The sequence below is a fragment of the Macrobrachium rosenbergii genome, chromosome 47 (assembly GCF_040412425.1).
Source record: "Macrobrachium rosenbergii isolate ZJJX-2024 chromosome 47, ASM4041242v1, whole genome shotgun sequence".
NCBI classification, from domain to species: domain Eukaryota; kingdom Metazoa; phylum Arthropoda; class Malacostraca; order Decapoda; family Palaemonidae; genus Macrobrachium; species Macrobrachium rosenbergii.
Window position 1 is genome coordinate 19,538,526 of NC_089787.1, and position 12,500 is coordinate 19,551,025.

Consider the following 12,500-nt stretch of genomic DNA (forward strand, 5'->3'; position numbering starts at 1 on the left):
GAACAAAACCTTCAAGTGTGAAATAAATATTCACAAAAGTATTATTATTATTATTATTATTATTATTATTATTATTATTATTATTATTATTATTATTATTATATATATTATATATATCACGTGAAAACCCACGAGACTTAGATGGAAAATCTACGGAAACCTCCCTCCACTTTTCAACACCTCAGCAAAAACCCTTCATTTCCAGCTAACAGACCAAACCCATTGGCCCCCAAACTATTACTCTCATTATACTCCTCGCATCTACGAACAGAAACAAACGAGAGACAAACCCACAAACAAGCAGGAACAAGCACAAACAGCGGGACATCTCCTCAGCAATGCCTCGGAGAGGAGAATAACAGGAAGACGCCCATACCTCAGCAGACGGCAACGGGTTCACAAAAGGCCGAAGCCAGCGGGGAACGGCGCGTGAAATTCATTGCATATCCTGTCTTAGGGTTCCTGAATATGTTGCCAGGGCGGAAAACATAAGGGGAGACAAGTTGCAAGTGCCGCTGGATTACTCCTGCGAAGTGTCATACGCCGTTGCTTGCAAGAGATGTGTTTTTTTTTTTTTTTAAAGCGTGTCTTATTTATAAGGTTTGATTCATTGTTAATCTTTTTCTTTGGGTAGTTCAGTTTGAATATTTACATGCATGGATAGGTAGAGTAAACACTAATAATATCTAACATATTTGATTTTAAGAATTGATTATTTATATATATATATATATATATATATATATATATATATATATATATATATAAACATTACTGTTAACCAAGGTAACTTACCCCAGTGTACCAGAAATTCAGTATATGCAAAGTTCTCATAACTTTCACAGACTTACCTGAAAAAAGAAAAAATATTAGTTAAAGATAAAAACAGACATTTAGTTACAAAACAGAAAATCATATGACATATAAGTATATAATATAAATATATATATATATATATATAAAATATATACATACATATATATATATATATATATATATATATATATATATATATATATATATATATATATATAAACCACAACTGAGTATTGACTAGCACATTACAAAGTCACTGAATGTCAAGATCTTTCTCGTATCTATATAATAAACTTCTTTCCTATAACATGTGAATGTTAGGAACTCGAGAATCAAACGGTGTGCTCCTTATTTCATACCATTCACTTCTAGGCCGTGGAACTCTCTGTCTTCCTCCGTGTTTCTTTAATCCCTGAACATTTGTTCCTTGGAGTAAGGGTTACCTCGACGATGGTGAGATAATTACCTCCTCAAAGCCCATTATTTTTCTTAATAATTCACGCCTTATTCTTACTGATACCTTGCTTATACTAACTAAGTTGCAACCCACAACAGTTGATTATTTATCTGGTATCTAGACCAGTGGTTAGGTCAGCAGGGGAAAGGCTAATTTACAGACACACAGAAGAAGAAGAAGAAGAAGAAGAAGAAGAAGAAGAAGAAGAAGAAGAAGAAGAAGAAGAAGAAGAAGAAGGTCAATTAAACTTGGGGCCTGCGGAGACCCACTTTAATGAGTTTGGTGGACCGGACTGAATGAATTTGCAAATGATCTGTTGATGCGCAAAACATCATCTCTATTTAATGACATGGAAGGAGTTTTTTTCTGCTTCCGACCCCCCCTAAAATGACCTAAAAAGGTTCCTTTTTGAATATGACCTTCCTGAAATTATATAAGACAAGTTCTGTATTGCTTATGACCTTCCTGAAATAATAGAAAACAAGTTTTGTATTGCTTATGACCTTCCTGAAATGATATACAAGTTCTGTATTGCTTATGACCTTCCTGAAATGATAGAAAACAAGTTCTGTATTGCTTATGACCTTCCTGAAATGATAGAAAACAAGTTCTGTATTGCTTATGAACCTCCTGAAATGATATACAACAAGTTCTGTATTGCTTATGACCTTCCTGAAATGATAGAAAACAAGTTTTGTATTGCTTATGACCTTCCTGAAATGACATGGAAGTTTTGTATTGCTTATGACCTTCCTGAAATGATAGAAAACAAGTTTTGTATTGCTTATGACCTTCCTGAAACATAGAAACCAAGTTTTGTATTGCTTATGACCTTCCTGAAATGATAGAAAACAAGTTTTTGTATTGCTTATAACCTTCCTGAAATGATATACAACAAGTTCTGTATTTATGACCTTCCTGAAACACTGATAGAAACCAAGTTTTTCTATTGTGACCTTCCTGAAATGATAGAAAACAAGTTTTGTATTGCTTATAACCTTCCTGAAATGATATACAACAAGTTCTGTATTGCTTATGACCTTCCTGAAATGATAGAAAACAAGTTCTGTATTGCTTATGACCTTCCTGAAATGATAGAAAACAAGTTTTGTATTGCTTATGACCTTCCTGAAATGATAGAAAACAAGTTTTGTATTGCTTATGACCTTCCTGAAATGATAGAAAACAAGTTTTGTATTGCTTATGACCTTCCTGAAATGATAGAAAACAAGTTTTGTATTGCTTATGACCTTCCTGAAATTATAGAAAACAAGTTTTGTATTGCTTATAACCTTCCTGAAATGATATACAACAAGTTCTGTATTGCTTATGACCTTCCTGAAATGATAGAAAAGTTCTGTATTGCTTATGACCTTCCTGAAATGACAGAAAACAAGTTTTGTATTGCTTATAACCTTCCTGAAATGATAGAAAACAAGTTCTGTATTGCTTATGACCTTCCTGAAATGATAGAAAACAAGTTTTGTATTGCTTATGACCTTCCTGAAATGATAGAAAACAAGTTTTGTATTGCTTATGACCTTCCTGAAATGATAGAAAACAAGTTTTGTATTGCTTATGACCTTCCTGAAATGATAGAAAACAAGTTTTGTATTGCTTATGACCTTCCTGAAATGATAGAAAACAAGTTCTGTATTGCTTATGACCTTCCTGAAATGATAGAAAACAAGTTTTGTATTGCTTATGACCTTCCTGAAATGATAGAAAACAAGTTTTGTATTGCTTATAACCTTCCTGAAATGATATACAACAAGTTCTGTATTGCTTATGACCTTCCTGAAATGATAGAAAACAAGTTTTGTATTGCTTATAACCTTCCTGAAATGATATACAACAAGTTCTGTATTGCTTATGACCTTCCTGAAATGATAGAAAACAAGTTCTGTATTGCTTACGACCTTCCTGCAATGATATAAAACAAGCGCTGTATTGCTTATGACCTTCCTGAAATGATACAAGACAAGTTCTGTATTCTTATGACCCTCCTTGAAATGATATACAACAAGTTCTGTATTGCTTATGACCCTCCTGAAATTATAGAAAACAAGTTCTGTATTACTTATGACCCCCTGAAATTATATCAAACAAGTTCTGTATCGCTTATGACCTTCCTAAAATGACCTAAAAGTTCTTTTAGCTTCTGACCCTCCTAAAATGGCTTACACACTTTCAGAGAAATGTGATAACTTATTGACTGATCGGTTTGAAGGAAAGTATTGGCGGCACAACTGAAGGAATCAAAGTAAGATGCGGAATGTTTGTTTACATAATGGTTGGTCTTCACTCATTATAGACATGCGGTTCAAACTCCCTAACCTGGAAACTGTTTGTATAGAAACTTGATGAAAATTACTGTGCTAGGAATTATTTTCATAGTCATACATATATGTGTATGTATATATACATATGTATCACAAAATAACCACACAACTTCACTGTATTATATATATATATATATATATATATATATATATATATATATATATATATATATATATATATATATATATATATATATATATATATATGATGGTTTAGACTCCAGGTTCTTTAATTTACAAAGTAAATGCTTTCGAAGACATACAGTCTTCTTCTTCAGGTATCGACGCACTGAGGAGGTAACAGCTACACTTGTGTATATATGCATATGTGTACTATGTGCTCCACCCAACAGCTGTTGCTTTCTATTCCTGATCCCTGGGGTGTCCTGCTGGTTAATTTCCAGTCTTCTTGATCTCCGTGGCCGTACGCAAATTCCTGAGATGTATGCTAGCATTGCACCAGCCCTGGTTTTTTTGCCATGCCCCTAGGTTAGGTTAGGTTGGTTAGGTTAGGTTAGGATGAGTTAGGTTAGGTCAGGTTAGGTTGAGTTAGGCTAGGTTAGGTTAGGTTAGGTTGAGTTATGTTAGGTTTGGTTGAGTTATGTTAGGTTTGGTTGAGTTATGTTAGGTTAGGCTAAGCTGGGTTGGGTTAGGTTAGGTTGACTTAGATTAGGTTAGGTTAGGTTAGGTTGGGTTAGGTCAGGTTAAATTTCTTTCTCTCGAGTAATTTGGTATGAGAAACATAATGAGATTATTTTCAAGAAAATTCTATGGTTAGTTTTCAAGACATGGCGTCCCGATTTTTTCAGGAAGGTCCCGGTACTCGGTTACATCTCGGGAAAATGCTGGCCGTATGCTTAATCCTTCGTTTGTTATTCTCCCTTTACTGTTGGCACCATATTCCTTGGAATCTGGAACTCCAAGTCAATGGACCCTGTGGGCTTGTTCCTTAATGAAAATGGTTGATCTTCTGAATAATAAAAAATAAATGTCTTCAAAAGCTTTTACTTTGTGAATTCAAGAACCTGAAGTCTAAACCATCCCGTCTTATTGAAGCCTAATACGAGTAAATGAATTTGAAAGATAGACAGAATATACAATTTAGGCCGAGGGCCAATCGCTGGGACCTATGAGGTCATTCAGCAATGAAAGGTAAATTTAGAGCAATAGGTTACAAAGGAGTACCGGGAGAAAAACCTCTCAGTTGCACTGTGAATATGAATGGAGTTACAGTAAAAAGGAATGAACGGGGTTGCAGCTAGGGGCCGGAAGGACGCTGCAGAGAACCTTAAGTAATGCCTACGGTGCACTGCGCCAGGCGCACTGGCGGCACTAGCCCCATACCAGGCACAAGCATGAATATGGTCTGTTTCTGTAGGCGGCGTATCTGTGCAAATGGGTTGGGGACAATTCTGACATGCGGCAGTCATGGTTAACCGGACGAGCGTTGATATCAATTACTCTCTCTCTCTCTCTCTCTCTCTCTCTCTCTCTCTCTCTCTCTCTCTCTCTCTCTCTCTCTCTCTCGGGGGACCGGACGGTTGATTGAAGTTTTGCAAAAACACAAATGCGAATGTTTTGTCACCGAGCTAAACGGATTTGAAAAGTACCCGCCCCCCTCCTCCTACCCCAAAATATGGAACGCAAACCGCCAGGGGGGTGGGGGGTGACTGATTGATTGTTTGATTGTTTGACTGACTGGTTGATTGGATGAGGCTGCGTGGCGTTACACTGCCAGTATCACCGAAGAGGCTCCCATCATATTTGTCACTCGAGGAATATAGATGAATATTTGAATCCCTTATGATTTCGGCTATTGGACGACATCGACTGACCTTGGCTGACCCTTGGGCCGAATCGATTAAACTGACGAATATGTAAACAGTTTGTGGAAAAAGTGAAAAAGGAAAATATCTAGTGTTTGTGAACAAGTGAAAATAGGAGAACGTTTGTGGAATAAGTGAAAACAGGAAAGTATCTATTGTTTCTGAAAAAGTGAAAGTAGGAAAATAGCTAGTGTTTGTGAATAATGAAAATAGGAAACTGTGGAAAAAGTGAAAACAGGAAAATATCTAGTGTTTGTGAAAAACTGAAAACATGAAAATATCTAATGTTTGTGAACAAATGAAAACAGGAAAATATCTAATGTTTGTGAACAAGTGAAAACAGGAAAATATCTAATGTTTGTGAACAAGTGAAAACAGGAAAATATCTAATGTTTGTGAACAAGTGAAAACAGGAAAATATCTAATGTTTGTGAACAAGTGAAAACAGGAAAATATCTAATGTTTGTGAACAAATGAAAACAGGAAAATATCTAGTGTTTGTGAACATGTGAAAACAGGAAAATATCTAACGTTTGTGAACAAGTGAAAACAGGAAAATATCTAATGTTTGTGAACAAGTGAAAACAGGAAAATATCTAGTGTTTGTGAACATGTGAAAACAGGAAAATATCTAACGTTTGTGAACAAGTGAAAACAGGAAAATATCTAATGTTTGTGAACAAGTGAAAACAGGAAAATATCTAATGTTTGTGAACAAGTGAAAACAGGAAAATATCTAATGTTTGTGAACAAGTGAAAACAGGAAAATATCTAATGTTTGTGAACAAGTGAAAACAGGAAAATATCTAATGTTTGTGAACAAGTGAAAACAGGAAAATATCTAATGTTTGTGAACAAGTGAAAACAGGAAAATATCTGATGTTTGTGAACAAATGAAAACAGGAAAATATCTAATGTTTGTGAACAAGTGAAAACAGGAAAATATCTAATGTTTGTGAACAAGTGAAAACAGGAAAAAATCTAATGTTTGTGAACAAGTGAAAACAGGAAAAAATCTAATGTTTGTGAACAAGTGAAAACAGGAAAATATCTAGTGTTTGTGAACATGTGAAAACAGGAAAATATCTAATGTTTGTGAAAAAGTGAAAACAGGAAAATATCTAATGTTTGTGAACAAGTGAAAACAGGAAAATATCTAATGTTTGTGAACAAGTGAAAACAGGAAAATATCTAATGTTTGTGAACAAATGAAAACAGGAAAATATCTAGTGTTTGTGAACATGTGAAAACAGGAAAATATCTAATGTTTGTGAACAAGTGAAAACAGGAAAATATCTAATGTTTGTGAACAAGTGAAAACAGGAAAATATCTAGTGTTTGTGAACATGTGAAAACAGGAAAATATCTAATGTTTGTGAACAAGTGAAAACAGGAAAATATCTAATGTTTGTGAACAAGTGAAAACAGGAAAATATCTAATGTTTGTGAACAAGTGAAAACAGGAAAATATCTAATGTTTGTGAACAAGTGAAAACAGGAAAATATCTAATGTTTGTGAACAAGTGAAAACAGGAAAATATCTAATGTTTGTGAACAAGTGAAAACAGGAAAATATCTAATGTTTGTGAACAAATGAAAACAGGAAAATATCTAATGTTTGTGAACAAGTGAAAACAGGAAAATATCTAATGTTTGTGAACAAGTGAAAACAGGAAAAATCTAATGTTTGTGAACAAGTGAAAACAGGAAAATATCTAATGTTTGTGAACAAGTGAAAACAGGAAAATATCTAGTGTTTGTGAACAAGTGAAAACAGGAAAATATCTAATGTTTGTGAACAAGTGAAAACAGGAAATTATCTAATGTTTGTGAACAAGTGAAAACAGGAAAATATCTAATGTTTGTGAACAAATGAAAACAGGAAAATATCTAATGTTTGTGAACAAGTGAAAACAGGAAAATATCTAATGTTTGTGAACAAGTGAAAACAGGAAATTATCTAATGTTTGTGAAAAAGTGAAAACAGGAAAATATCTAATATTTATGGAAGAGAGAGAACACGAAAATATTCCATGTTTGTGAAAAGTGAAAACAGGAAAATATCCATGTGGGAACTATCCATATGGGGCAATTCCTATGGGGAACTATCCATCTAGAGCATATCCCAATGGGGAACTATCCATAGGGGGAAGTACCCTTATGGGGAAATTCCCCTTGGTGAACTACCCATAGGAGAAAGAATATACATATATATATATATATATATATATATATATATATATATATATATATATATATATATATATATATATATATATATATGAATAAATAATGTTCGTAAACGTTCTTCTCTCTGAGAATGTTGGAAGAGGACCATTACCTTCCTAATCCTGGTGTACAAATAGGAAACGTGTAAATTATTCATTACCCTTTTCTAAACCATTTTGAAATATGTTCTTTCCCAAACATTTATATAAATTGTCTATTTTTTTATGTCAAAAATATGTTTTATATTTTTTTTTTTCACAAAAATGTTCTTTAGCTCACACAAATAATACTGATTGTTAAACTCTCCAACCTCCATCATTTAAAAATATCACATCAATAATGAATTCTTAGCAATGTTGCAATATTAGACCGATATTAATTCTGAGCTGTTTACCGGTTCGCTATTGGCCCTTTCCAAATAAGCTCGGAACGCTCTGTGTTTGTAATGCGTGTCTGTAATGTTTACTGTAATGTGTACATGTTTACTTCCGTGTTTGAAAGTTACAGTCAGATAATATCCTAAATAAATTCTATGTAAATTCAACTAAAGTACCTGGGAGTTCAATCGTGCGTTCAAATGTTTTAAGATGTTCAGTTTGAACGCGGAGGTCGGCTGCCCTTGCAAAAAGCTCAAGAAAGATATTACATGAGATATTTTGGCTATAATGTGAATATTTTTATTACAACGCTTATTTTATCCTTAAATGACTTTGAGAGAGAGAGAGAGAGAGAGAGAGAGAGAGATTCTTGACTGAATTGAGACTGTGAGAGAGAGAGAGAGAGAGAGAGAGAGAGAGAGAGATAAACTTGACAGGATGAATATGAGAGAGAGAGAGAGAGAGAGAGAGAGAGAGAGAGAGAGAGAGAGAACGTAATCTTGACAGGATGATGAGAGAGAGAGAGAGAGAGAGAGAGAACGTATTCTTGAACATGAATGAATAGAGAGAGAGAGAGAGAGAGAGAGAGAGAGAGGCAATAGGATGAACATGAGAGAGAGAGAGAGAGAGAGAGAGAGAGAGGAGAGAGAGAGAGAGAGAGAGAGAAAACGTAGTGTTGAGGACTAATGTGTGTGAGAGAGAGAGAGAGGCAGGATGGAGATTGGAATGAGCAACCCCCACCCACCCACCCCCAGCCCCAAGCGCCCCCATTCCTTTTACTTTTTGATGACGCCGCGTAAGAAGACGAAAATAGGAAAGAGTAAGAGAGGGGGAAGGGGAGGGGAAGAGTAATAGGGAGGAGGAGGAGGAGGAGGAGGAGGAGGAGGAGGAGGAGGAGAGAGTGTCTGTTCCCTTTCATCAAATATACAGCGGCGCCTCACCTGTTGGTCGGCCACTCTCACAAACCCCCGAGAAAATCACCGGTTCCTTGTTTATTTACCTAAAAGGCCAAAGGCCCCTTTTAGCCTCCCCAAGTGCCAGATAGGGTCTTGGCCCTGCTCTTGCCTCGGGGGTGGGGGTTGGGGTGGGGTTAGGGTTAGGGTGAGGAGAGGGTAAGGGGAGGTAGGGTAAGGATAAGAAGGGAAAGGTATATTTCGGTAGGTTGGTTATCGGATGGTTGCTTATGGTGTAGGTTGGGGGAAGTTATCTTGACAGGTCGAGTATGAGAGAGAGAGAGAGAGAGAGAGAGAGAGAGAGAGAGAGAGAGAGAGAGAGAGAGAGAGAGAGAGTTGTTGCTTGACAGGTCAGTATGAGAGAGAGAGAGAGAGAGAGAGAGAGAGAGAGAGAGAGAGAGAGAGAGAGAGAGAGAGAGGTTGTCTTGACAGGTCGAGTATGAGAGAGAGAGAGAGAGAGAGAGAGAGAGAGAGAGAGAGAGAGAGAGAGAGAGAGAGCCATGACAGGCCAGTATGAGAGAGAGAGAGAGAGAGAAGAACGTAGTCATGACAAAAAAAAATGAGAGAGAGAGAGAGAGAGAGAGAGAGAGAGAGAGAGAAGCCTTGACAGGACAAAAACGAGAGAGAGAGAGAGAGAGATAGGAGGTGGGAGACCGTAATCTTGACAGGACAAAAATGAGAGAGAGAGAGAGAGAGAGAGAGAGAGAGAGAGAGAGAGAGAGAGAGGAAAAGAAGAAAATCCCCTTTTGCATTTATAAAGCCAGTGAGGTCAGCTTTGGGATGTAATCTCGCCGAAACCTGGATTACTTAAAGAGAGTAAAAGGTTTTGGGTAAAGTAATAGAATTTACTATCTAGTACTTTTGAACCTGCATGTACATTTACAGAAGAGAGAGAGAGAGAGAGAGAGAGAGAGAGAGAGAGAGAGAGAGAGAGAGAGAGAGACCTACAAACATTTCCGTACATTTCTGGGAGTTTGTGCTGTACAAGAACTTTTTATTTATTTTCTGAAACTTTTCAAAACTGAAAATTCTTTCTAATGTCAAATCTTCGACGTCCCGAAAACATGACTAAATAAATATATATATTTATTTACACTCTCTCTCTCTCTCTCTCTCTCTCTCTCTCTCTCTCTCTCCCTATATGTATATACATGCAACATACATATACATACGTATACATAAACACATTCATACCACGCCAAACGTTTTTTTTATTTTCCTTTTGGCCTGACATGTATATGCAAACGTAAAACGCACCGAGGGCGACGTGTCCGCCCTCTATAGCGGCCCAGGGGGCGGAAACTGAAGCGATTAAGAACTTAGGTTCCTCCATTTATGGGCGGGCAAAGTGCCGTGAAAGATTACGTTCCAAATATGGTAAGTATTCAGCAGCCAGAGTTCAACACTCTGTCTGTCTCTCTCTCTCTCTCTGTCTGTCTGTCTCTCTCTCTCTCTCTCTCTCTCTCTCTCTCTCTCTTTTCTCTGAAGTTTATCCTCTCCTTTTTCTTGATTATGTATGTATTATATATATGTATATATATATATATATATATATATATATATATATATATATATATATATTTATATGTATATATGTAAGTGTTTGTGTATCTATCTATCTATCTATCTATCTATCTATTCAAATTTATATAGACAGATACACAAATAGATAAAAAAACACACACACAAAACATAGTTTTCCTGATACCGCAGTAGTAAGTCACAAAACCAGGTTATTGGTGGCCAGAAAGTGCTAATGTTTTGCAATTCAAATTGTCTGTGAACCCCTTGGTGAGGGATTGCCTCCTGAATGCCTGAGAAGCCTCTGAAGACCTACTGAAATACAGCACATCAGTAATTTTATTGCGCAGCGTTTGGAAGCACTCCTACCTGCCCCTTTCTGCCCAAGGAAGTCTTGATGGTTTTGGGGCACGATCAAATTGACTAGAGAAGGGTTGTGGACCCCTTGGCATATGAAAATGCTCCTTCATATCAGAAAAGCCTAGCCTCTCCACAAAAAGATAATTGATTCCAAGTCTTCTTTCCCTCTGACTCCTGGAAAATAATTTGACTGTCACTGTCCACTGTTGTGTGGGAGATACCTAATGGACTAGGGCATGGGTCTTGCAACCCCATTCCCCGTACTTCGAAAAACAATTTAGTACAACTCTATCTCTGTACCGCAGGAACCCAAACGTTAATCAAACCGCATCTAATTCCTAATTGTCGATCAAGTCGACAACGGTTGAATTGAGTCTTGGGAGTCAATTCATTTCTCCAGTGGTGAGGCGAAAGGGGAGGGGAGGGGAGGGGAGGGGGGGTGAGGAGGGGAGGAGGGGAGGAAGAGGGTAGAAAACCCCTGTCGACAAACTGCCGCATCCGGGTCCCCAAAGTAAACAAATTCTAAATCCTTTGGGAAATCAAATTTAATGGGAGCACCTATTAGAGATTAATTCTCTCTCTCTCTCTCTCTCTCTCTCTCTCTCTCTCTCTCTCTCTCTCTCTCTCTCTCTCTCTCTCTGCGGCAATTGCATCAAGAAACAAATGCTGACTCGTATCTTAATTGAAGGAATCTGCAATAAACGTTATGCGTTCCCTAACCTAAATCAAAAATACTTACTGATACTTAAATCCATAACTATTTGTATGTGCATCTAAGGCAACTGTTTACATAAGAACCAATGGGTATGCTCCACTATCTTCTCCCTTTAACTACTGAACGGAATGAATACAATTTATGCCGAAGGCCAAGCTCTGGGACCTACGAGGTCATTCAGCGCTAAAAGGAGAGTAAAGGTTTGAAAGGTGCAACAGGGAAAACCTCGCAGTTGCACTATGAATCAATTGTAAGGGGTGAAAAGTAAGATGGAAGAAAGAATATGAATGGAAGCACAGTAAAAGGAATGAAAGGGGTTGCAGCTAGTGGCCTAAGGAAGGCCCTCTGCAAAGAACCCTAAGTAATGCCTACAGTGCACCGCATGAGGTTCACTGACAGCAAACCCCCTACGGGAAAGATAAGATTTTCAGAAATTTCATTATACGAAGATTACAGTAAACAGTTTTTACATAAAAGGGACTCCATAAGACGCCAAACAGGCGTCGCAAAGGAAGAGGGCAGAGGAACTGGAGGCCAGTGGTAATGCTCAGTGAATGGCATTTGACAGCCTTCGTATAAAATCAGGTTGGGCCTCCGAAGGCCTTTCCTTGCCCTTCGTATTGTCGTGAGGTTCCCTTGGGAGCAGCTTCGAGATTGGGGCTTTGTGTGTGTGTGTGTGTGTGTGTGTGAGAGAGAGAGAGAGAGAGAGAGAGAGAGAGAGAGAGAGAGAGAGAGAGAGAGGTCGTTTGAGGAGGTGAAAGAAGACAGGTAACTGATAGTGCAATGCTGGAGAGAGAGAGAGAGAGAGAGAGAGAGAGAGAGGAGGAGAAAGAAGACAAGTGACTGATAGTGCAATGCATGAAGACTCAGGAGAGAGAGAGAGAGAGAGAGAGAGAGAGAGAGA

The 12,500-nt window shown here is 37.3% G+C and overlaps 1 protein-coding gene across 1 annotated transcript in view; it reads left to right on the forward strand.

The window, feature by feature from the left end:
* LOC136830879 (GATA zinc finger domain-containing protein 21) overlaps window positions 1-1,569 on the forward strand; it is a 41,444-nt gene extending 39,875 nt beyond the window's left edge. The window contains exon 3 of the mRNA XM_067090851.1: window positions 1,356-1,569. Within this exon, the coding sequence (XP_066946952.1) occupies window positions 1,356-1,569 (214 nt within the window). The remainder of the gene's footprint in view (window positions 1-1,355) is intronic.
* The last annotated feature ends 10,931 nt before the right edge of the window (window positions 1,570-12,500 follow it).